Genomic DNA, 24,805 nt, shown 5'->3' on the forward strand with positions numbered 1-24,805 from the left:
CAGTCCTCATCCTCCAATCAAGTCCTCTCAAACGGGTCACATGGGTCTGTGGGTGTGTCCTTGGCTTTTTGTTGCAGTGTGATTGAGCTGGGCCCTGTTGTCAAGGCGATCGGAGTTGCTGCCATGGCAGCGACTGTTGTGGTGAGAGGGCGGTTGTCGTCCTTTGTGAACCATCTGCGGTGGTTTCCGTGGTAACCGGTGGGTTTCGTATTGCAGTTCTTAAACTGTTGGCGAGTGAAGGAGTCCGATTCTCCTCGTTTGGGTCGAATTTTTACCTTTTTTTGTCTTTTTTTTCTTTTCTTAAAATGCTGCCTTGCACTTATGCATATATATTTAGAATATATACACATAACTGCAGGCCTGCGCCTCCTGGAGGGAGTTTAGGAGTTGTATGACGAATCGCAGCCTTTAAGGAAAAACCCCTTTTTCTCTGTGTGGAAGTTTGTTTTAGAAAACACACTTTGTTTGTGTTGCGGAGAGTCAGATCCATCAGCTGTTACAGCCAGCTGTAAACAAGCTTAGCTTAGCATGACGACTGGAACACGCTAATCTGGCTCTGCACACTTTCGGCTGCAACAACACAGTCTGTAGCTCTACAAAAATGTAAAAATCTGCTTAAAATAAAGAAAAAAGCTGCAAGAAAATATGATTTTTCAAACTTAAAGACTTTTGCAGATTTCATAAAAAAAACAAAAAAAGAGTGTTTTGTAAATCAGGGATAAACTTAATCTTTGGATGGAACCAGGCTGCAGTGTCTTCCTGCTTTATGCTAAGCTAAGCTAACTGCTCCTGGAACGTCTGACTCTCAGCGACAACGACAAAATGTCTGTAAAAACTGTAAAGAAGCATGGCAAAGAAGACAAAAAGCAGCCAAAGATAAGAACTGAAGAAATAATGAGGAGGTTTTAAAACGGGAGGAAGTCTAAACGGAGAAGTCAGAGGAGAAATGCTGGAAGAGATGTTAGTGGGACAGTTGGCATTTTCTTTATTTCAGCAGAGCAGGGAAATGAATCTCAACAAAGTGCTGCTGATGTTTCTGTTGTTAAATTAAAGCAACAGAATCGTGTTTCTGACCATCAACAAATCCAAACCAACAAAGTCTGGAGGTTAAAAACACCTAAAAGCTTTTTAAAGCCTCCAGCGGGTCCAAACACTTCTTTCTGCCTATTTTCACCTTCTTTTCTCTCATTTCAGATAAGTTGTGATTTTTACCAGGGCTGCTAAAAAAAACAACAATGCAGATAAATCTGTTCGAGATTAATGACCTAGAAATGGTTCTACGTCTTATAAAAAGGCCAAAAACCCAGTGAAGAAGTGCAGAAAAGCAGCAAATGTTTCCTAATCTGCCACTAAATGTGTCTCCACGTCCTGCAGGGACATTTTGTTCTCCTTTACCATCATCTTTCCCTCAACTTTAGGCCTTCATCGTCGTCACGGTGGCCAGCCTGCGCCGAAATGTTTGGCGAAAGGTCAGCAGGACACGAGCGACAGATTTAACACTTCAGGTCATTAGAGGACCAAAACGTCCCCTTATAGACTGCTATGAAGACGTTTCGGTTCGTTTTCCTGGTATTTCAGTTAAATATCTGACAACAGAAAAATGTGGAAATGATTTATCTGTCATGGTTTTATCCCTGATTCTGGGAGCGCAGCTGAACTTCCAGTAAAAACCATTTACTTACATTATTTTTAACTTAGATCTATTTTTAAGATTTAAGACGGAGCTTTAAATAAAATTCTCAGCGACTCAAAATCGATTACATGGAAAATAATTCCATGTTTTTGTTCAATAGAAACAATAAAAAATGTCATTAAGGTAGAATTCAATTCTATATTTTGGACAAAAAAAGGTAGAATAACATTTATTTCTATATTTTGATCACATTTTTGTCTCTTTATGACCTGAAAAAGTCATAAATTGAATCAGATGAATCAACATGTTGTTGGTTTGGATCTGGAAATAAGATCTGCTGACTATCACAATAAAAAAAAATTTAGACTTAAAACAAAAGGAAAAAAGTCTGAAAATGTCAAACACATCCCACTAAAATCATCTTTTTCTGAGTTGGTTATTCTGGCTGCCGAACAGTTTAAAGTTTTGTTGCATAACATCAACAAAACCAAAAGAAAAAAGACATTTTTTCCTCTTTTATTAAGAAATAGTGCTACAATGTACATTGCATTTTCTTTCCTGACTGTCCGGCGATGTGTTCTGATTTGTAACGCTGAAAAATTCTGGTAAAAACGATAAATATTTTCAGTTTCTTCGCAAAGTCAAAGAGGTGCGGCACAGAGTGAAATAACTATCCAACCTGACCGCTGGTCGAATCCCGTCTCCTGCGTTAAAATCTGCTTCTTTTTAAAAGCTTCTGTAGATAAAAATATTCACCTCTTAAGACGGAGTAGAAAGCAGAACCTCCAGATCAGATGGAGAGTTATTTGCAGTGCTTTTGTCTCTGTGTGCTGTCTGAACCTCACCGAACAAAACTTGTGGAGGAAAAGTGGGAACAAAATAAAAAAAAAGGGAAATGAGGTAAAGAACAAACAGAAATCAGAAAAAGTCTGTCAGAGGTATGGACAGGAGCGAGGACGTCCTCCCCGTCCTCAGTCCTTACAGGCCAGATTCATGAGGGTGTGTTGAAGTGGGAAAACCTATCGGGTGGTGGCAGATGAACCAGGAGGGCCAATAGCAGGCAGGCAGCAGCAGGGAGAGCCAATCAGAAGGCCTGCTGGGCGGGATTGTAGTTAAAGGTGGAGGGAACGTGAGGTCGCTCTTCTAGTTTGTCGTACTCCAGATGAAACTCCTGAAAGAAAAGAGACATAACGAGGAACGTTGAGTCAAAACATCACACAGAACGTCGTGAATCTCTGCATAAAGTCGTGAATCTCTGCATAAAGTCGTGAATCTCTGCAGAACGTCGTGATTCTCTGCAGAATGTCGCGATTCTCTGCAGAATGTCGCGATTCTCTGTAGAACGTCGCGATTCTCTGCTGAACGTCGTAAATCTCTGCGAAACGGCGTGAATCTGCGAAACGTCGTGAATCTGCAGAACGTTGTGAATCTGCAGAACGTTGTGAATCTCTGCAGAACGTCGTGAATCTTTGCAGAACGTCGTAAATCTCTGCAGAACGTCGTAAATCTCTGCAGAACGTCGTAAATCTCTGTAGAACGTCGTGAATCTCAGCAGAACGTCCCGATTCTTTGCACAACGTCACGATTCTTTGCAGAACATCACAAATCTTTTCTTAAAGTGCTTTATTTGGTCTTGTGGGAGAAAACAAACACGCGCGCATCAGTCGTTCCTCCCATTTCCTCACATCGTCATAGCAACAGCTGAGTGATGGTCGCCGCCCAGACTCAAGTTAAAACTGAGGAAAAGACATTTTATTTTACGCAGATTCACCGGTTTATATGTAACATAATCTTTTTTTTTTTTATTGAAATGTATTTACATTACAACGGATATACAGGAGAATTTCATAACTCACAGCTCGAGCTCAGGAGCAGCATCATCGATCATTCTGGTTTTCACAGCTTTTAAATTTGTGCAAAATTTCAATGACTTCATGTACATGTGGACGTAACATCGGAAAACTGACATATTTGGTTTTTGCTTAGCGAATTTATAACAACGTATGTGAAATTTAGCGAGTGGAGAGGTTAATTACAAATCTTATATTGTGTGGAAGGAGACAACTAAAACACGCAAGTAAAACACATTCAGGTTTAATCCCAACCTGATCCTCCAGATACCTACTGAGGTACAGATTAACATCATTCCAGAAGACTTGACAATAAGAGCACTCCCAGAAAAGACGACACATCGTTTCATCTGCTTGTTGACAGAAGGAACAGAGATGTTCAACGTTTTTATGGATTTCACCAGAAAAACGTAAAGTGGATAGCATTTGTGGAGAATTAACAGACACTTCTTGCACTTTGTAAAAGATTGTCTTGGAAGTGACCAGAACTTTTATATGTAACATAATCTATCTGAGACGCTGGTTGGGATGTGTTTACCGACACCACGCAGCTCTCACTCGCTTTACATACGTGTGGTTTTACGCAGCTGGAGGAAGCTGTGATTCCTCTTCCCATAAAACGGCACGTAAAATCCCATTTTTCCCAACCAGGTCAAGCGGAACATTTCTGAGCCGATGTTAACCCCGAGGGCTTCTTCTAGTTATAAATGTATTCATGGTCCGACCCGCTGAGGTTCTCTGGTACCAGAACCAAACCTCAGAACCGTCCTCGGCCGTGGGACCTCGGGCTGCAGAGACCGTCAGAGTATTCACAAGAATCTGAAGATCTGTTTCATTTAGAACCAGCTTTAGTCTTATTTATTTAGCTTATTTACAGTTTTATTTTTGATTTATGTTTAACTCGATGCAGAGTCTCCATTCCATCTTCTGTCCACTACTTGGATTTCAAACCAAGTTTTTAAATGGTGCTGATAAACCAGTAAAACTGGAGTTGTGATAAAATATAAATGTGAAATCACGTCTGGTGCAGGAAGAAACGATAAAAGTTTCTGATTGTTAAGAAAGAAGCTAAATAAAAAGTCTCTTAAAAACCGAACGATCTCATTCTTATTGGTGGAAAAACATCAACAAATCAATTCACTGAATAATAATGTGATGAATTTGTTTGCTGATGAAGAGGAGAAGTTGAAAGACAGACCAAAATTCACCAAAAGCAGATTGAAGTGCTCCTCCTGGTGGACGGGAGGACTAACAGCCGCTGGACATGTGGACAGGAGCTGGTTTCTGGACTGGAACACATGATTTATGGCCATTTTTCATCTTATGGTGACAAATAATTATTTTTAAATAGTTTTTTGTAATAGTTTTATTTAAAAAAAAAAAAAAAAAAAAAGTACTTGCTGCATATTGATATAAATTGTTGTTTGTTATTCAATCCAGCTTAAACGCCACTTCCCAGCAGCATCATCTCAAAGATCGTTACGGACACATCAGTTTGAGCCAACTCATCATAAATCATCATGCTTATCTATTTTAATCAACTGTTTTCATTTACATTTTAAATTATACAAATGGTTCATTAAACATGTTTTTGGATTCCAAATGAAAAAGAAGCAGACTTTTTTATGCTCAGATTTGATGTTTTTATCCTATCTGGCTCCAGTGTGTGAATACAGGACGGACTGGCGACCTGTCCAGGTGTACCTGCCTCTCACCTGATGACTGCTGGGAAAGACTCCAGCTTCCCTGCAACTAATCACTAGAATCACATATATGAAGGAACAAAGGGACCCACAAACAACCAGTTTTACCTCAGAGGGTCGATCGATGACGTTTAAGTTTAAGTTTGAGTTCAGCATCTGTTACCATGGTGATCTAGCATGCATTTGTTACCATGGTGATCTAGCAGGCTGAAAGAGATCCACACCTTTGTTTTAGATTTACTGTCTTTCTGCCTTGATAGTTCGGATCACTAAGTCTGTGTGTGTGTGTGTATGTGTATGTGCGTGTTCACCTTGGCCACCTTCCTCCAGTTGAGACAATCAAAGAAGTAGTAGGTCCCTCTTTCATAGGCGTTGGTCTTCAGCGTCGGCTCCATTCCAGGGGCCCGAGTGATCCAAACCCGCTCCTCTTTATGGTACCTCCAGTCCCTGTTAAACCTGAAGCACCAAACGGTTCCAACACGTCAACTCTTTTAACTTTTACACTTTATTCTGTTGATGGAGGTGAAAAGAGAAGCTAATTTCTATCAAACAAAACCTGTTGGGGGTCTAAAAGCTGCTGGGGTAACAGGAAGTGTGTTTTTCTCACAGTTCTACTGCAGCCAGCAGTTGTAGTAGGTCTCCTCCGTTCATGTAGTAAAGATAAAACAGCAGGTCTTCACCATACCGAGACAACTTGATGGCTGCTAACTGCAGACAGAGCAAACAGCTGATATGACATTAACTAATTAAATATATTATTGCAAGTGTGTGTGTGTGTGTGTGTGTGCGTGTGTGTGTGTGTGTGTGTGTGTGTGTGTGTGTGAGGTTCATACCTTGTCCCTTATGTGGATGTTAGTTAAATATTCTGATGGGACGTGGAAGTCTGAAGGGGAGAAAGAAAACGGAGGAGTTTCATTACAGAACAGTGTGAGATTGAAGCTGCAGTAATGCCTTTTGGCCACATGGGGGCAGAAGTAGCTGCCTTCTGGCTGGCGGAACCACAGCCGGATCAATGAGTTCAGGGGATCCAGATCCTTTAGATCAGGGATCACCAGTCCTCGAGGGCAGGTGTCCTGCAGGTTTTCCATGTGACTTGGCTGGAAAACTCCTGTCTCAGACTCAGACGAGGTCTGCTCGTGTCTGCTAAATGCACATCCATTTGATTCAGGTGTTTAGCAGCTGGGACATGTGGAATACCTGCAGGACACCGGCTCTCGGACCAGGATTGGTGATCCCTGATTTAGATAAACCACTGAGGTCTGTCTCCATTTGTCTAATCCATGCAGGGATGCCCAGTAACGTAAAACCCAAATGGGATGGGGGGAATCCCCAGCATCATGCAGCAGTGTGGGATTATCTTTTAACAATCACACATCTCACCGATATCCTGCGGCCGACACGGAGCTGAAGCCCACGGAGATGCAAACTTAGGATAGAGATTCCTGACAGAGACAGAAAGAACCACAAAATGAAATCCACACCATCAGACGAGAAGTTTCAAACTAAAAACCAGAATAACTGAACAGAAACCAGCGTGACTCGTCTTTATGTTTCTGACATTTACCGGAATCAGTCGGACTTTAGTCCAGTTAGAACCAGCAGCAGGGTTACAGCGCAGGTAGCGGGATCAGGGTTCAGTTAGAACAAGCTGCAGGGTTACAGCGCAGGTAGCGGGATCAGGGTTCAGTTAGATCCAGCTGCAGGGTTACAGCGTAGATAGCTGGATCAGGGTCCAGTTAGAACCAGCTGCAGGGTTACAGCGCAGGTAGCGGGATCAGGGTTCAGTTAGAACAAGCTGCAGGGTTACAGCGCAGATAGCTGGATCAGGGTCCAGTTAGAACCAGCTGCAGGGTTACAGCGCAGGTAGCGGGATCAGGGTTCAGTTAGAACAAGCTGCAGGGTTACAGCGCAGGTAGCGGGATCAGGGTTCAGTTAGAACAAGCTGCAGGGTTACAGCGCAGGTAGCGGGATCAGGGTCCAGTTAGATCCAGCTGCAGGGTTACAGCGTAGATAGCGGGATCAGGGTCCAGTTAGAACCAGCTGCAAGGTTACAGCGCAGGTAGCGGGATCAGGGTGCAGTTGGAACCAGCTGCAGGGTTACAGCGCAGGTAGCGGGATCAGGGTTCAGTTAGAACCAGCTGCAAGGTTACAGCGCAGGTAGCGGGATCAGGGTGCAGTTAGAACCAGCTGCAAGGTTACAGCGCAGGTAGCGGGATCAGAGTTCAGTTAGAACCAGCTGCAAGGTTACAGCGCAGGTAGCGGGATCAGGGTGCAGTTAGAACCAGCTGCAAGGTTACAGCGCAGGTAGCGAGATCAGGGTTCAGTTAGAACCAGCTGCAAGGTTACAGCGCAGGTAGCGGGATCAGAGTTCAGTTAGAACCAGCTGCAAGGTTACAGCGCAGGTAGCGGGATCAGGGTGCAGTTAGAACCAGCTGCAAGGTTACAGTGCAGGTAGCGGGATCAGAGTTCAGTTAGATCCAGCTGCAAGGTTACAGCGCAGGTAGCGGGATCAGGGTGCAGTTAGAACCAGCTGCAAGGTTACAGCGCAGGTAGCGAGATCAGGGTTCAGTTAGAACCAGCTGCAAGGTTACAGCGCAGGTAGCGGGATCAGGGTTCAGTTAGATCCAGCTGCAAGGTTACAGCGCAGGTAGCGGGATCAGGGTTCAGTTAGATCCAGCTGCAGGGTTACAGCGTAGATAGCGGGATCAGGGTGCAGTTAGATCCAGCTGCAAGGTTACAGCGTAGGTAGCGGGATCAGGGTTCAGTTAGATCCAGCTGCAGGGTTACAGCGTAGATAGCGGGATCAGGGTGCAGTTAGATCCAGCTGCAGGGTTACAGCGCAGGTAGCAGGATCAGGGCACTATGATTTAGTTATCTAACGATGATCAGTTCCACATTGAGGGTTTTTCTAACTCTGTGGCTCCGATATAACACTTTAAACTCCATCTAGCATCATTCCAAGATATTTATCTTCAACATATCTTATTTCTGTGGAGCCATAAATAAATCCAACACATATCAAACATGTTTTTCATGTTTGTCTTTAAATGTTTCCCTGGAATCTTCAGGAAGATGTTCGCGTGTTCGCAGCTATTGCGAACACGCTGCTCTAACGGCTGGAACGGAGAAGCTATCAAACGTCTGTAGTCCTAATATAATATTTTATTCTGCCTTTAAACGTCGTCCAGATGCAGGAAGTCTCGTCCAGGTCTTGTCTCGTAAAAACCAGGATGTTTCCAAATGCTCAGTAACAGCAGCTGCAAGGGTAGCTGTTAGCCTCCTGCTGTCTGTTGGTTACTGTTTTCTGCTACGTCTCCCTGCTGCAACACCACTTTTAGCTTCCTGCCCCACCATGAAGATGTTTTTCTGCCATTGAATTATCATGAAAATTATTTATTGTTGAGGTTTTAAGAATTGCAACTGAATCGCCATGTGTTGCATCGATTACGGTTAAGGCATCCTGGTAGTGTAAAACACTCACAGTGATGTGTGTGTGTGTGTGTGTGTGTGTGTGTGTGAGGACTCGTCATACTCTGGTGAGTTGAGGTTGAGGCCTAGCGTGGTGAGGTCAGAACCTAATGCCAGATGGACCATGCCGGGGTCCGTCTCCGCCGCCCGGATGAATGTCAGCAAGCCAATCATTCCAAACTGGTCCGTTACCATGCCGACGGGGATGTTGGTCACACGCCCTGAGAACACACCGGATCGTTTGAGACTGGAATCTGTCCTCATGCACTGATCACGTTGTTCTGATGATGATTTTCTCGTCTCACCGTCAGGAAGCACCTGGATCCCTTTCTTCTGCTGGTTGTTGTTGCTAGGGGCGGAGCTTTTATCGCCGGGGAACTTTGGACCATCTGAGCTGGAAGCGGATTTTCCTGATGAGTTCAGATTCTGATTGGACAAAAACAGGATGATCAGAACATTCAACATGAGGGCAGAAAAATGTGAAGTGAAGTGATGAATTGATAAAGAAGAGAAATGAGAAGGTTGAAATCTGACCGTTTTGCTGTCTTCGTTGGTGCTGGTGGGGTCTTTTGTTTGGTAGTTCGGCCCGGGGAGAGCTGGGAAGTCTTCGTTGTGAATGGAGAAGTCTTGCGACTGCTCACTGGACGGCTTGGTTACCATGCCAACTGGAAAAAGACAAACATGAAACAGGATCCGTTGAAAACACGAACTTCCTGACGTTCCACCGGCAGAAAACTTCTGAGGATTTTATGTTTCCGATTGATGTTGCTGCTCATGTCTGACCACTAAAACAGTAAGAGGAGTCCCAGTGAAGAGGTGGAGAAAGAAAATGAAGATTCATCTCAGTTCATTTTAAACCTTTTATGCCTTTTTCACACCTTGTGGTAAAATCTGGACTACGGTGCTTTTTCTCCGTTTGTTTTGCTGGGAAGAAAAACCGTTTTAAAACTCAGAAATTGAAGATTTCTGTCTCTCAGGAGGGTTTGGCTGATGATGAAGAGAGCCGACGTTCGGGGGAAACCAGTGCTGCTGTAAAGATAAACATTAAGATGATGAAATTTAATGTTGCAGCGAATCTGCTGGCAAGCTGAGACCTCCCAGTGGGTCATGGTAAATGTAAAGCCAGGTTTCATATCCTGATATGAACTACAGCAAACCTTCGTGATCACAAAAGAATCAAACCGGCTTGTTGATCGTAACGTACCGCCGAGCACCAGCGCTGTCTGAATACCAGCAGCTGAGTAGAAACTGGTTAGAAATCTGGAGTCGTGGACCCGAACAGAGCTGTGAAATTTCCCAGAAGGAGATCAGAATGATGCTGGTGTTTCTACGCGGCCACCTGGCTCAGTCTGCGCCTTCATACGGTCCAGCTATGAGGCGTTGGTCAGGGGAAATGTTTAAGCTCTCCTCCATCTGGTTGTTGTTCTGCATTGTTTTCTGAGCAGGTTTTGGACCCGGCAGGAAGACTCCTTGTTGTTGTGTATCAGTTACATCCACATCTAATGGAGTGGTGTTATTGTGGGTCAGCGTGGAGTCATGGAGTGTATCGCAGAAGTAACACACACTCCACTGCAGTGTCAGGACAGCAGAATGTATCCACACAGCATGCTGACGTGTGAAGGCTTGTTCCAGGTGGGACGACGCAGAACGAGACATCTCCTGCTGACCTGCTGGATCCGAACTGGGATGCTGGGAGGACTGAATGTGCTGGAAAACCAGCTGCTCAACGCAGACACGTCTGCAGTCACCGAGGCGGCTGCATGGTGCTTTTTGGAGCAGGAGGACGAAGAGAGGTTAAAGGTTGAAGTAAAGGCCTGCTGGTTGGTGCAGTTGTTTGGTCTTCTCCCTGGAATACCGTTGGGAATGGAGCATCCCGACCTCTGGCTGCCCCGCCACACCAGCATGATGCTGGTTGGACCCGCGGATACAGTAGGTTGTCAGGGAGCCTGAACTCGGGACCAAACCGACGTGTTGTGTTTGCTTCTGTGGATTAAAGGCCCCCAACTTTGGTCCTGGTTTTACTGATGTGAACAGGGACCAGTTTACCCGGTGTGAACAGGGACCAGTTTACCCGGTGTGAACAGGGACCAGTTTACCCGGTGTGAACTGGGACCAGTTTACCCGGTGTGAACAGGGACCAGTTTACCCGGTGTGAACTGGGACCAGTTTACCCGGTGTGAACTGGGACCAGTTTACCCGGTGTGAACTGGGACCAGTTTACCCGGCGTGAACAGGGACCAGTTTACCTGGTGTGAACAGGGACCAGTTTACCCGGCGTGAACAGGGACCAGTTTACCCGGCGTGAACAGGGACCAGTTTACCCGGTGTGAACAGGGACCAGTTTACCCGGTGTGAACAGGGACCAGTTTACCCGGTGTGAACAGGGACCAGTTTACCTGGTGTGAACAGGGACCAGTTTACCCGGTGTGAACAGGGACCAGTTTACCCGGTGTGAACAGGGACCAGTTTACCCGGTGTGAACAGGGACCAGTTTACCCGGCGTGAACTGGGACCAGTTTACCCGGCGTGAACAGGGACCAGTTTACCCGGTGTGAACTGGGACCAGTTTACCCGGTGTGAACAGGGACCAGTTTACCCGGCGTGAACAGGGACCAGTTTACCCGGCGTGAACAGGGACCAGTTTACCCGGCGTGAACAGGGACCAGTTTACCCGGCGTGAACAGGGACCAGTTTACCCGGCGTGAACAGGGACCAGTTTACCCGGCGTGAACTGGGACCAGTTTACCCGGCGTGAACAGGGACCAGTTTACCCGGCGTGAACAGGGACCAGTTTACCCGGCGTGAACAGGGACCAGTTTACCCGGCGTGAACAGGGACCAGTTTACCCGGCGTGAACAGGGACCAGTTTACCCGGCGTGAACAGGGACCAGTTTACCCGGCGTGAACAGGGACCAGTTTACCCGGCGTGAACAGGGACCAGTTTACCCGGCGTGAACAGGGACCAGTTTACCCGGCGTGAACAGGGACCAGTTTACCCGGCGTGAACAGGGACCAGTTTACCCGGCGTGAACAGGGACCAGTTTACCCGGCGTGAACTGGGACCAGTTTACCCGGCGTGAACAGGGACCAGTTTACCCGGCGTGAACAGGGACCAGTTTACCCGGCGTGAACAGGGACCAGTTTACCCGGCGTGAACAGGGACCAGTTTACCCGGTGTGAACAGGGACCAGTTTACCCGGTGTGAACAGGGACCAGTTTACCCGGTGTGAACAGGGACCAGTTTACCCGGTGTGAACAGGGACCAGTTTACCCGGTGTGAACAGGGACCAGTTTACCCGGTGTGAACAGGGACCAGTTTACCCGGTGTGAACAGGGACCAGTTTACCCGGTGTGAACAGGGACCAGTTTACCCGGTGTGAACAGGGACCAGTTTACCCGGTGTGAACAGGGACCAGTTTACCCGGTGTGAACAGGGACCAGTTTACCCGGTGTGAACAGGGACCAGTTTACCCGGTGTGAACAGGGACCAGTTTACCCGGCGTGAACAGGGACCAGTTTACCCGGTGTGAACAGGGACCAGTTTACCCGGTGTGAACAGGGACCAGTTTACCTGGTGTGAACAGGGACCAGTTTACCCGGTGTGAACAGGGACCAGTTTACCCGGTGTGAACTGGGACCAGTGTGGGTGGCCTGTAAACAACAGCGCACAACACAGGAGGATCAGCGGCCAGAACAAACGCATTCATTTCAAAGCTCGACGCAGACAGATCACAAATGAACGGTGTGCATTTAAATTTGTTCTTAAAAACAGTCGCTACTCCCCCGGCACGACCTGACAATCTTGGCGTAGAAATATAGGAATAGTCGACAGGCAACAGTTCAGAGAAGGCATTTGACTCACCAACGCCGAGCCAAGTTTCAGTTACGCACAGGAAATCCAGCTCATGGCTCACAACAAAATCCTTAATGATAAATGTCTTGTTGGCCAGCGATCTGGCGTTTACCAGGGCTATCCTGGCTGGAGTCACGGTGCTAGCCTCCAAAGTAGCTCCACATGACAGCTGCTTTAGCGGCCGAAGATTCAGATGATTCACACCCCGCTGTTGAAGACGAAAGCGGGAAAGATGACAGGTCCGAGTGATCCTTGTCTCATCCTCCACACCAACGACAGGGACCAAGCAACGGATCGGATCAACAAGACGACTATGCTCCGGGACTACAAGCGACAGACTGGCCTTTAGCTTCACCAGCTTTCCACTCCGCTTCCCACGGGCCCGGCGTTTGCGGCGCGCTCTCCGCGCAGGAGGAGCCGGCACGCGGAGAAGGTGAGTCGGCACCAGAGACAGGAAAGGGGGGCTGGATTTTCCGTGTCCATCACTGTCCAATTTCACCAAATGTTGGCACGAATATCGTATATCCAAAAGCGTTTGGCGGTCATAAACAAGTAAAGAGTCGACTTTTACGACAACAAGTGCTAAGATTGCCACAAACAATATCAAAGTGCGCATCGACAGACAGCGGGCCAAACACACTGGCGCCATCATGGCACCAAGTTGTTGGTAGGGCAGTAGCAACTATGCTAGTGAACAGGGACCAGTTTACCCGGCGTGAACAGGGACCAGTTTACCCGGCGTGAACAGGGACCAGTTTACCCGGCGTGAACAGGGACCAGTTTACCCGGTGTGAACAGGGACCAGTTTACCCGGCGTGAACAGGGACCAGTTTACCCGGTGTGAACAGGGACCAGTTTACCCGGTGTGAACAGGGACCAGTTTACCCGGCGTGAACAGGGACCAGTTTACCCGGTGTGAACAGGGACCAGTTTACCCGGTGTGAACAGGGACCAGTTTACCCGGCGTGAACAGGGACCAGTTTACCCGGCGTGAACAGGGACCAGTTTACCCGGCGTGAACAGGGACCAGTTTACCCGGCGTGAACAGGGACCAGTTTACCCGGCGTGAACAGGGACCAGTTTACCCGGCGTGAACAGGGACCAGTTTACCCGGCGTGAACAGGGACCAGTTTACCCGGCGTGAACAGGGACCAGTTTACCCGGCGTGAACAGGGACCAGTTTACCCGGCGTGAACAGGGACCAGTTTACCCGGCGTGAACAGGGACCAGTTTACCCGGCGTGAACTGGGACCAGTTTACCCGGCGTGAACTGGGACCAGTTTACCCGGCGTGAACTGGGACCAGTTTACCCGGCGTGAACAGGGACCAGTTTACCCGGCGTGAACAGGGACCAGTTTACCCGGCGTGAACAGGGACCAGTTTACCCGGCGTGAACTGGGACCAGTTTACCCGGCGTGAACTGGGACCAGTTTACCCGGCGTGAACAGGGACCAGTTTACCCGGCGTGAACTGGGACCAGTTTACCCGGCGTGAACAGGGACCAGTTTACCCGGCGTGAACTGGGACCAGTTTACCCGGCGTGAACAGGGACCAGTTTACCCGGCGTGAACTGGGACCAGTTTACCCGGCGTGAACTGGGACCAGTTTACCCGGCGTGAACAGGGACCAGTTTACCCGGCGTGAACTGGGACCAGTTTACCCGGCGTGAACTGGGACCAGTTTACCCGGCGTGAACAGGGACCAGTTTACCCGGCGTGAACAGGGACCAGTTTACCCGGCGTGAACAGGGACCAGTTTACCCGGCGTGAACTGGGACCAGTTTACCCGGTGTGAACAGGGACCAGTTTACCCGGTGTGAACAGGGACCAGTTTACCCGGTGTGAACTGGGACCAGTTTACCCGGCGTGAACAGGGACCAGTTTACCCGGCGTGAACAGGGACCAGTTTACCCGGCGTGAACAGGGACCAGTTTACCCGGCGTGAACAGGGACCAGTTTACCCGGCGTGAACAGGGACCAGTTTACCCGGTGTGAACTGGGACCAGTTTACCCGGCGTGAACAGGGACCAGTTTACCCGGTGTGAACTGGGACCAGTTTACCCGGTGTGAACTGGGACCAGTTTACCCGGTGTGAACTGGGACCAGTTTACCCGGTGTGAACAGGAACAACAGGTATGGCTCATCAGGAGATGATCAGCGTACCGTAAGGTGCCCGACCGGCCAGCGGGTTGAGCAGTGGGGTGGGATTCGAACCCCCGTCCCTCCGACTCCGATCAGCCAACGCGGGGAAGTCTGACAAGTCCAACCCCGTCACATTCTCGCTGCCGTCTGGAAGGAAGCAGGCGGAGGAAAAGCAGGTTTATTCCACAGACTGCAGACACAAACGTTCCATCACATTTTCTGCATGAGAAGGAAATAAAAACGGAACATCGGTTCGTTTCAGATCATCTTTCTGTTCCGTCTCCATGATGAGAACAGAAACTAAGAGTTCCTCAAACGCAGCTCCACGCCACCGATCTGTCCGGGATGCATCAAGAACAACGCCAAAGGAATGCAGCGGCGTGTGGAACGTCGTGTGGAACGGCAGGTAGAACGTCGTGTGGAACGTCAGGTAGAACGTTGTGTGGAACGTCGAGTGGAACATCAGGTAGAACGTTGTGTGGAACGTCGAGTGGAACGGCAGGTAGAACGTTGTGTGGAACGTCGAGTGGAACGTCAGGTAGAACGTTGTGTGGAACGTCAGGTAGAACGTTGTGTGGAACGTCGAGTGGAACGTCAGGTAGAACGTTGTGTGGAACGTCAGGTAGAACGTTGTGTGGAACGTCGAGTGGAACGGCAGGTAGAACGTTGTGTGGAACGTCGAGTGGAACGTCAGGTAGAACGTTGTGTGGAACATCGAGTGGAACGGCAGGTAGAATGTCGTGTGGAACGTCAGGTAGAACGTTGTGTGGAACGTCAGGTAGAACGTTGTGTGGAACATCGAGTGGAACGGCAGGTAGAATGTCGTGTGGAACGTCAGGTAGAACGTCGTGTGGAACGTCAGGTAGAACGTTGTGTGGAACGTCGAGTGGAACGGCAGGTAGAATGTCGTGTGGAACGTCAGGTAGAACGTTGTGTGGAACGTCGAGTGGAACGTTGTGTGGAACAGATCTGATAAACTAAAATACATTTCTGTTTTGTCTTCATGTAACCGCGTCAGGTTCCGACACATCCGTCCAGATCAAAGCATGTGATCAGTTTGCTTCCCGGTGAGACGTCACGTCGATCAGCAGTCAGAGGAATGGAGAACAAAAGGAAACAGAACCAACAGAACTGATCAGGAACATGCTCCTAACGACCGTTCGGCAGAGGAGAACATCCGTCTGCAACCAGTTTTCTCATTAAACGCTCGTTAGTTTGGAACTCTAGCGAAATGTCCGACGTAGAAGCAGAGTTGAAGAACCTGAAGAAAAAAGGTTCTAAGCTGCTCAAGAACCCTAAAATACGTTTAATCCTGCTGTTCTGAGCTAAACCCTCCGCCTTGCCTTGCAGGCTCAGGATGGAGCCTCATGGCGTGGTCAGAAACCTGCAGCTCTCTCAGACTAAAACTCTGTTTCTACCGGATTATTTGCTGGTAAAGCTGCTGAAGGCGGGAAGAAAAGCGTCCAGACTGGACATCTGGACATCACAGCAGCCCTTTTCCTGCCGGTCCGACTGGTTTTAATGGTCTCACTGGTTGATAAAAGCTGCTGGTGTTTCTGCACAGAGAAGCCATGAAAACGCGACTTCTCTCCTCTTCAGCTGGAACAGTCAAACACGACAACCGTCCTGCTGAAGACGACTCTGCGGCGGTTCACGCCGACGTCCAGCGGTCTGACCTTCTGCCGTTGCTATGGGGACGGCCGAGCGGCGTACGGACGAAGCCTGAGAACTGGAACCTGAGGGAAGATCATTCAGCTGTCGTACCTGTGCCGTTGAAGATGTTGTTGGATAAGGAGTTGTTCATGTTGAAACCCGGGTTCCTGTTCACCCCGAACCCTGACATACTGAGAGACACACACACACACACACACACACACACACACACACACACACACACATTGAGGCGGTATGAAAACATGACATGAAGCTCATGTTCATCACCAGAATTCATAGAACAGGACCTGATCTCCTCTGAAGCTTCATCAACTCAACTTTTATTCAGAAATAACTTAAAAACAAGTAATAAAGTAATAAAACTAAACTAACTGAGCAGGAGCTGTCTGACGTTGGCTTTAAGGCCAGGGAATAAAAGTGGCTTTTAAGAACCACAACGTGTGTGTGTGTGTGTGTGTTACCTGTTGATAGTGAACGGCTGCCGCGCCTGCTGCTGTTTGGGCATGCCGATGATGCTGGGAGACGACCGGCTGGGACTTCCCATGCCGCCGCTCCGCCCGCCTCCGACTCGGTCTCCTCCGATCCCGCCGCTCTGGCCCGTCGGACCGCCCACCTGCTGGTTGTGGTTCAGCACGCTGCGGCTGCTCATGGGCAGGATGCTCCTGCACGGAGAAACGGGGAGCTCAGATCAGCTTCAACACCTGACCTGATTGAAGATGCTTCCATCCAGGATGATCATAAATTACTGCTGAAGGGTTGGAACCAGTAAGTTTCACTCTGTCCTCCTTTCAGACACGTCAGACGGGAACAGTTGCATTGTTGGATGGAAGCAGTGTGTGTGTGTGTGTGTGTGTGTGTGTGTGTACCTGCTTGGAGAGGGCGGCGTGTGCATGGTGCCAGAGTTGGGAGTGCTGGTGTGACTGGAAAGCTGGCTGGCAGACTGGTTCAGTCCACTTCGACTCAGCTGAGGTGCAGCGCTGCTGTTCATCCCGCGGATGGGAAACCCCAACGCACCTGCAGGGAGGGAGAGGAAGCACGTCCCTGTTAGAAAACCGCAACACTAAGGGCTGAATTTCAGTTAGTTCAGCCTGATGTTCTTCTGTCTGCCGAACAGGAAGTTTAGATCAGAAACAAGAACAAGAAGATCTGATGCTGATCGTCTAAAGAAAGACAAATGTCTCCAATCTGAAGGATCATCTGCAGTCGCGTCTGAGAGACACAAAACCTCCAGCAGGAAAACTTCTGCAGATCAGATCAATAAAGCTTGTTCCATCCTCCACCAGAAGCCAGAACTTTCTTCTTCTTCTCCAGGCTCCGAGAAGAAAATTATGTCATTTTGTTCTGGCGGACGTGTTTGAAGACAGTTCTCGACACATCAGGCTGCAGAACTTTTTCTTGCAGGGCTCCGAGAAGTATTGTGTGATTGGTCGGAAATGTGAGGTGGGCGTGGTTAACACGGAGAAAGCAGGAAGCAGAGTTTCTGCTTCCTGTTTTTACTGTTGCAGGTAAAACGGATTGTTTTGATTAAACAGCTGATGGAGGTGGTGAGAAAGTACCAACATTTTTACATTAAAACACTCGGACCCCGCCGCGTGCACGACCACGTGCACGACCACGTGCATGACACGCCCCAGAAACATCCGCCAAGCACGATGTTAAAGAATCGTTTTAAAACATTCCTGGATCCAAACGGGGATCTGGATCACCACCAGAATTTAATCACTTCTTCATTTTTACATTTGCAACAACTCTTGAAGTTTTTATAAAAATCCTGATGAAGAAGAAGGTTTTTCTGGTTCCATCCTCCATGAGAAGCAAGAACTGAGTTCAATCCAAAGAAAGGTATCTCTGCTGCTGCAGTCTGACATAAAACTTCCCACCACCGTGTCTCTACTCCAGACGCAGCTGGGTTAACTGGTCCAACTGGTGAGATGGGAGAGAACGTTCACTCTGAGGTGGACAGAAATACAGATGGAAGAAGAGTGAAGTGAACCTTACGTGGGATTTCTGCTGGATGTGTTCTGATCGTGTTTTAAGTGATGGAACAGACGAACACGGTCGGAACCAACGCATGAGATGTTTTCATGTTCACATCAGAGCTGCACAACCGCCAGGAGGAAGTCTGGACCGTTCAGCTTCTCAGAACCGCTTCAGTTCAGTGTGACTCTGTCCTGAAGTCGCCTCAGTCGGGCTGAGGTCAGGACCGCACCGCTCCAGAAGGCGAACTTTACTGTTTGTTTGGGTTGATGTCCTGTTGCATCAGGTAGCAAAGTCCCTACAGTCCCCTCTGTCTCCATCCAGAATCTGTCTGACCGCGAAGACGTGAACGTCGAGGCGTTCAGAGATACTTCAGTCAAGTCAGCCGTCCCTGATCGAAGATCTTGTGCAATGTACGGTTAGCATGAGCAAACTGAGAGCCTGTTTTATTGGACAGGGCAGCTTTAACCGACACTTCCAACCTCATCACGGTGAGGGGACTCCAGGTTGGCCGACTCAAGCCTGTTCCATCCTCCACAAGACCCAAGAACTGAGTTCTTGTTCTCGAGGCTGCAAGAACAAGAAAAAACATCTTGTTCGGCAGGTCCATCCATCCTCCAGGAGAAGCAGGTCTGCAGCGGGGGGGGCGATGTCTGCTTTATGAGCAATGAACCCGGTTGTTACCTCCGCCGAGGAGGTTGTCTCCCCCGCCGTCTTTTTGTTCAAGATAACTTAAAAGGTTACGGACTGATTTTTATAAACATTTCCAGAGTTGTTGCAAATGTAAAAATGAAGAGGTGATTAAATTCTGGTGGTGATCCGGATCACCGTTTGGATCCAGGAATGTTTTAAAAGGATTCTTAAACATTGTGCTTGGTGGAGGTTTCTGCTCCCGAGTTTCTAGTTTCAGATTTAACCAGCAGCTTCGTCCGCGGCGGGGCGGGTCGTGCACGCGGCGGGGCGGGTCGTGCACGCGGCGGGGCGGGTCGTGCACGCGGCTGGGTCCGAGTGTTTTAACGCCACATGTAAAAATGTTGGTACTTTCTCACCACCTCGATCAGCTGTTTTATCAAAACAATCCGTTTTGCCGGCAACTGTAAAAACGCGGAAGCAGCAACTCCACTTCCTGTTTTCTCTGTGTTAACCACGCCCACCTCACATGTCCGACCAATCACACCATACTTCTCACAGCACCGCAAGAAAAAAGTTCTGCAGCCCGGTGTGTTGAGAACTGTCTTCAAACACGTCCGCGAGAACAAAATGACGTCATTTTCTTCTCTAAGCCTCGAGAACAAGATAAAGTTCTGGCTTCTGGTGGAGGATGGAACCGGCTTCAAACCTTCCCAGCCTGCACTGTGAACGTTTACATGTTCATAAAACCACACGTTTCCACTGACTGGTTTCAGCAGACTGTCTCTGTATATCGTATAAAGATCAGAACAGTCTTGCAGCTGGATGCGTGACATCTGTCAGAAGTGTGACATAAAGTGTGCAGGAGCACTTACTCTGCGGGCCGTATAAACTGGCCCCCAGCTGCGACAGTTGACCCGTTGAGGAGGCAGAGGAAGACGCCAGCATCTGGAGACAGGAGAGAAATAATTCATGAGTTCAGCGTGTTCCTCTCCAGCTGCACACCACCTGACATGATGCTTCCATGAGAACCAGCTGACTGCAAAAACTCAGCCTTAAAAAACAAGAAAAAAATACACAAAAATGAGGTAAAAGTTGCTAAAAATGAGATAAATTATCTGCCAACAGAACAAGCTTGTCAAGACTTCCCAAAACAAGTAAAAATACTCTGAAATCAAGAGGAATTCTCTGGCATAAAAACTAAGAATTATCTTACATTTAAAGAAAATAAGCATATTTATTATATTATATATTTATTTAATCTTACTTAGATTTCAGTTTCTGCAGTGTGGCTGATGGAGTTTGTTTCCAGCTAGAAATCCTTTTAGAAACTAACAATATTCTGTTTCCTTCAGCAACATGTGCTTTAGTTAACAGACATGTTTTGTGTCTTTCTGAGTAAAAATTCTGCTAAAACTTGAACATCTGCAGGACAAACTCTGCAGAGTTTCAGCAGCAGAAGCTGCGTTGTTTTAAAAATCCTCGACCACACTTCAGCACCACGTCTCCACGCTCACCTGCAGAAGCAGGTTCGCTCCCTGTCTGACCGGAATCACCTGGTTTAGTTCAAGTTCACATGAGAACACACACACAACACACACAATGACATCTGGACTGGTGGAACTGGGTGGTTTCAGCAGCGTCATGTAAACATCTGTAAACATCAGCTTCCAGTGACGGTAAACCTGGACCAAACACTGGAGGGCAGGCTTCATGAGCTGCGTTCAGTCACTGAAACTACTGAAAACACAGAAACACACACCTCTGTCGCAACGACGGTGTCGCAGTCTGAGTTTCACACACACACACACACACACACACAAACACACACAAACACACACACAAGTGCGTGTCAGAAAAAAATCCTCCACACCTGCGAGGAGAAACCAGAGGATCTTTATTACTACGGTGTTGACAGCGCCGTGCACATCGCAGGGACGTGCACAGGACGTGCACATCGCAGGGACGTGCACATCGCAGGGACGTGCACATCGCAGGGACGTGCACATCGCAGGGACGTGCACAGGACGTGCACATCGCAGGGACGTGCACATCGCAGGGACGTGCACATCGCAGGGACGTGCACAGCTGAACAGGCTGAATCTCCTCTCAGTATTAACCTCTAAGTTCCAAGTTAAAATGGATCCACTGCTCTGTATAGGTTTAGTCAACATCAACGTGGAAAACCGTCTCATCAGGATATTTAGAAAATAAATTATATCAATAAATAAATATAATATCTATGTATGATATCTATATCTATACATATATAGATATATATTTATAAAACACACAATAAATGGAGATTTCAGCCAGTAAACAGAAAATATTAAAAAATGTCCTTTAAGGTTTGTTTTTCCAGACAATCTGCCTTCGCGAGGAAACATCCAGACACGAGAGCCTTTAGCAACCACCACTAGGGGCGGGAAAATCAAATCGAAAAATCAAATATCTGGATTTTTTGCTTCAAATCTATTTTCTTTTCAAATAATGAACATTAATCCATTATAAAATCCTTGTCATTTTTATTGTTTTTGTTAGTCTTTTAACTTTGTTAGAATTGTGAGAATTGTAATTTAAATCGAATCGGAACAAATCGTCACAGCCCAAACACTCTATGATCTGCTCATCTGAAGTTTAGCTGAACTTAAAGAAAGGAAAGTTTCTGTGGTTTAGAATAACTTTGTGTGATAATTCAACATGAGAGCAACACGATGTCAGGACGAGAAAGACTGAAACCGTTTCTCCACCAGGTTGGGAAAACCAGAGACCAAACACAAACAAACAAAAGCCTTGAAGTAAACAGTTTCTCCTGTTTTTACCTCCAGCAGCTTTTAGTCGGTAATTTAGACGAACAAAGAGAGAAGAGACTTCAGGATCTCCGTCTGCGCTGCAGCTGAACTTACGTCTTTGTCGGCTCGGTGGGGAGGGAACATGGACTGCTGGCTGTAGTAGAGGCTGGAGTCATCTGCGTAGTCGCTCTCTATCCCTCCCTCCATAAACTTCTTCCGGTTAGCACCAAACATGCCGCGTGTCACCTGGAAAAGCAGAGCAGCCGTCAGAGAGGGTCGCCGACCGCAGGATGCCGAGGAGACGTCACCAGCGTCTGGAAACTGGTGCAGACTGGGAGTAGAGACGTCACCAGCATCTAGAAACTGGTGCAGACTGGGAGTAGAGACGTCACCAGCGTCTGGAAACTGGTGCAGACTGGGAGTAGAGACGTCACCAGCGTCTGGAAACTGGTGCAGACTGGGAGTAGAGACGTCACCAGCGTCTGGAAACTGGTGCAGACTGGGAGTAGAGACGTCACCAGCGTCTGGAAACTGGTGCAGACTGGGAGTAGAGACGTCACCAGCGTCTGGAAACTGGTGCAGACTGGGAGTAGAGACGTCACCAGCGTCTGGAAACTGGTGCAGACTGGGAGTAGAGACGTCACCGACCCATAAACACAACACAGAACCAGAAGTTTGTTCCTGTTTGGGATTTTTGTCGTAAAGAAGCTTAAAAGGAACGTTTGATCTGAGCTGCTTTATATTTTATTCCAGGTCTGAACCGTCATTTCCCGCAGGAACCTACAGGAACAGTTCTCCAGGATCCCAGAAGGACTTTCCAGGAACAGTTCTCCAGGATCCCAGAAAGACTAACGCAGCATCTTAGGTACGGACTTGGAGCACACATTTCAGGAATGTTTTGATGCACGTGTTTGGCCAAATCAGCTTTTCATATTCAGCAAATTCAAACCAAAAGGTGTCTTTAGCAGCAAATGAGTTAAGAATGGCTTCTTGAAGCCATGTTTCCATGGAAACCGTTTCGGATGAGGCTTCAGCGAGCGATATATGGATCAACTAAAGGTCCAGATGCATCTCACAGGTCCTGCTTTTTTTTTTTTTTTTTTTTTTTAGTTCTGACTTCTTCTGTGTAAAGTTTCTGACTCCATGCTGAGATGTGCAGAGTTTCCAGCTAACAGGGAATCATCTTTTTGCTGCTAAATTCCTGTTTTCCCCTGATGTCAGAAGATTTTCTGGTGAAATTGGAACAAATGAAACTGGAACGTCTTTGGGACAGGCTGCTTGTAAAAAAAAAAAGCCATAAGATCCAGTCTAAAACAGTTGTTGCAAAGTTGTGTGACGTGTCAAAACAACACTGCTTCATCCTTTTAAGTTGGGACTGAAAATCAGGGAAGAATCTTAAAATGTCCAAAGAAAAACTTTTAAACATCTTGACAAAGCTGGATATATACTTTTTTTTTTTTTTTTTTTAAAAAAGGAGATTACTTAAAAAGATAATAAAATCAGAGATGGAGAAATGAAGACTGAATGAACACTTCTTGATTTCGCACCTGAGCAACTGAAACTAAAGCAAAATATTAACTTGGAGCACAAAGCAGAGTAACAGCGAATAAATTAGAGAACGGTTAAGAATAATAAACGTATGATTAAAAGATGAAAGCATAAACACCTTTTAACATTAACACAAGATTACACAATGCAACTCAATCTTTCCTTATGATAAGTTTAAGAATTTATTTATTTACTTGTGACTAAAACAGACAAAAGCTGTCGAGATTCCAGCAAAGCAAAGATCCTGAACAGTTTGCAGATCCTGACACACATTTCCCATCAGCCTTCTGCACTGACAACCGCAATGTTTAAAACACGAAGGAAACCAGAAGAAAACACACTGACGCCATTCCTGCAACAACATTCATGTCTAGATATAAGGCTGCTGCACACACACACACCATGCAAAACACGGCTGTAAGGAGGAATGAAATGAAAAATACCTAAAGTGTTCCACTGTGTATCATGTTAAAAAAACACAACTATTTACTATAACCTTTGCATTCACGTGGAACATTTTAATAGTTTGGTTTTGTTTGAAAGCAGCGGTGAACTTGTGTGGCATGATGCTAACGGTAGCAATGCAGGCTAATGTTAGCGGCTAACGCGAAGCTAACAGCTAACGCGAAGCAGTACCATTGTAACACTGATCTTACAGTTTGATATTCTGGTTCATATCGCTGTTTATCTTTCTGTAATTTAAGCTTCCAACTCGGTTTGCTTTGTTGCCCATTCTATCAGGAACTACTGCAGGCTAACAGCTAACCCAAGCTAAAAAGCTAACCCAGGCGAAAGGCTAAAAGCTAACCCAAGCTAAACGCTAACCCAGGTTAAACGCTAATCCAAGCTAAACGCTAACTCAGGCTAAAAGCTAACCCAAGCTAAACGCTAATCCAGGTTAAAAGCTAGCCCAAACTAAACGCTAACCCAGGCTAACAGCTAACCTAGGTTAAGAGCAAATCCAGGCTAAAAGCAAACCCAGGTTAAAAGCGAAGCCAGGCTAAAAGCTAACCAAGGCTAAAGGCAAACCGAAGCTAAAAGCTAACCCAGGCTAAACTCAATAGAATAGGAAAGCTAACATGCTAGGCTAACAGCTAACAGCAATGTCCAGGAAACTGAGCAAATTTATTTATTTTTTTCGCATGAACATAACGTGGGTTTCGTGCAGTCCAGTGGACAGACACCCGGCAGAAAACCCTGGCGGGAAACAGCCTTTAAGGTTCGGATTTGGGCCTTTTTTAGCTCCGGTCGCTAATTTCCCACAAAACAACAACAAAAAGCACCGGAACCGACTGCATCCTCCAGAATGGATTTACACAACTTTCCCTTAAAGACGTGGTCCCATTCGAACAACAAGGCGAAGTGTGTTTCATTTCAATGAGGAACGTGTTTTTATAAAAAGAGAAAATATAATTAATTAGAAAAAAAAGAAGCTCACCGCATCAATCTGTCTTCCCCGCTACGATCCAAGATGGTCGGCATCTGTTAGCCAATCAGCGAGGATGCAGCGATGACCTCTGACCCCGGAGCCTCTGC

General features: G+C 47.1%; 1 protein-coding gene across 2 annotated transcripts; it reads right to left on the bottom strand.

The window, feature by feature from the left end:
• LOC306773470 (CCR4-NOT transcription complex subunit 2-like) lies at positions 1-24,754 on the bottom strand. 2 transcript variants are annotated; one of them, XM_079263287.1, is made up of 15 exons: positions 24,708-24,754; positions 21,836-21,967; positions 19,805-19,877; positions 17,189-17,336; positions 16,784-16,984; positions 16,413-16,492; positions 14,670-14,795; positions 9,189-9,319; positions 8,960-9,080; positions 8,719-8,875; positions 6,567-6,628; positions 6,020-6,069; positions 5,794-5,894; positions 5,498-5,642; positions 1-2,804 (listed from the first exon to the last, which is right to left on the bottom strand). In XM_079263287.1, exons 2-15 carry the CDS (start codon positions 21,953-21,955, stop codon positions 2,718-2,720), a joined length of 1,602 nt encoding a protein of 533 aa, XP_079119413.1. In that variant the 5' UTR covers positions 21,956-21,967; positions 24,708-24,754; the 3' UTR covers positions 1-2,717. The 2 variants fall into 2 exon arrangements, with proteins under 2 accessions (XP_079119413.1, XP_079119414.1); XM_079263288.1 differs by lacking the exon at positions 24,708-24,754 and having other exon boundaries at positions 8,960-9,319; positions 21,836-21,964.
• Positions 24,755-24,805: the final 51 nt, after the last annotated feature.

This window comes from Telmatherina bonti, assembly GCF_933228915.1.
Source record: "Telmatherina bonti genome assembly, chromosome: 23".
NCBI lineage: Eukaryota > Metazoa > Chordata > Actinopteri > Atheriniformes > Telmatherinidae > Telmatherina > Telmatherina bonti.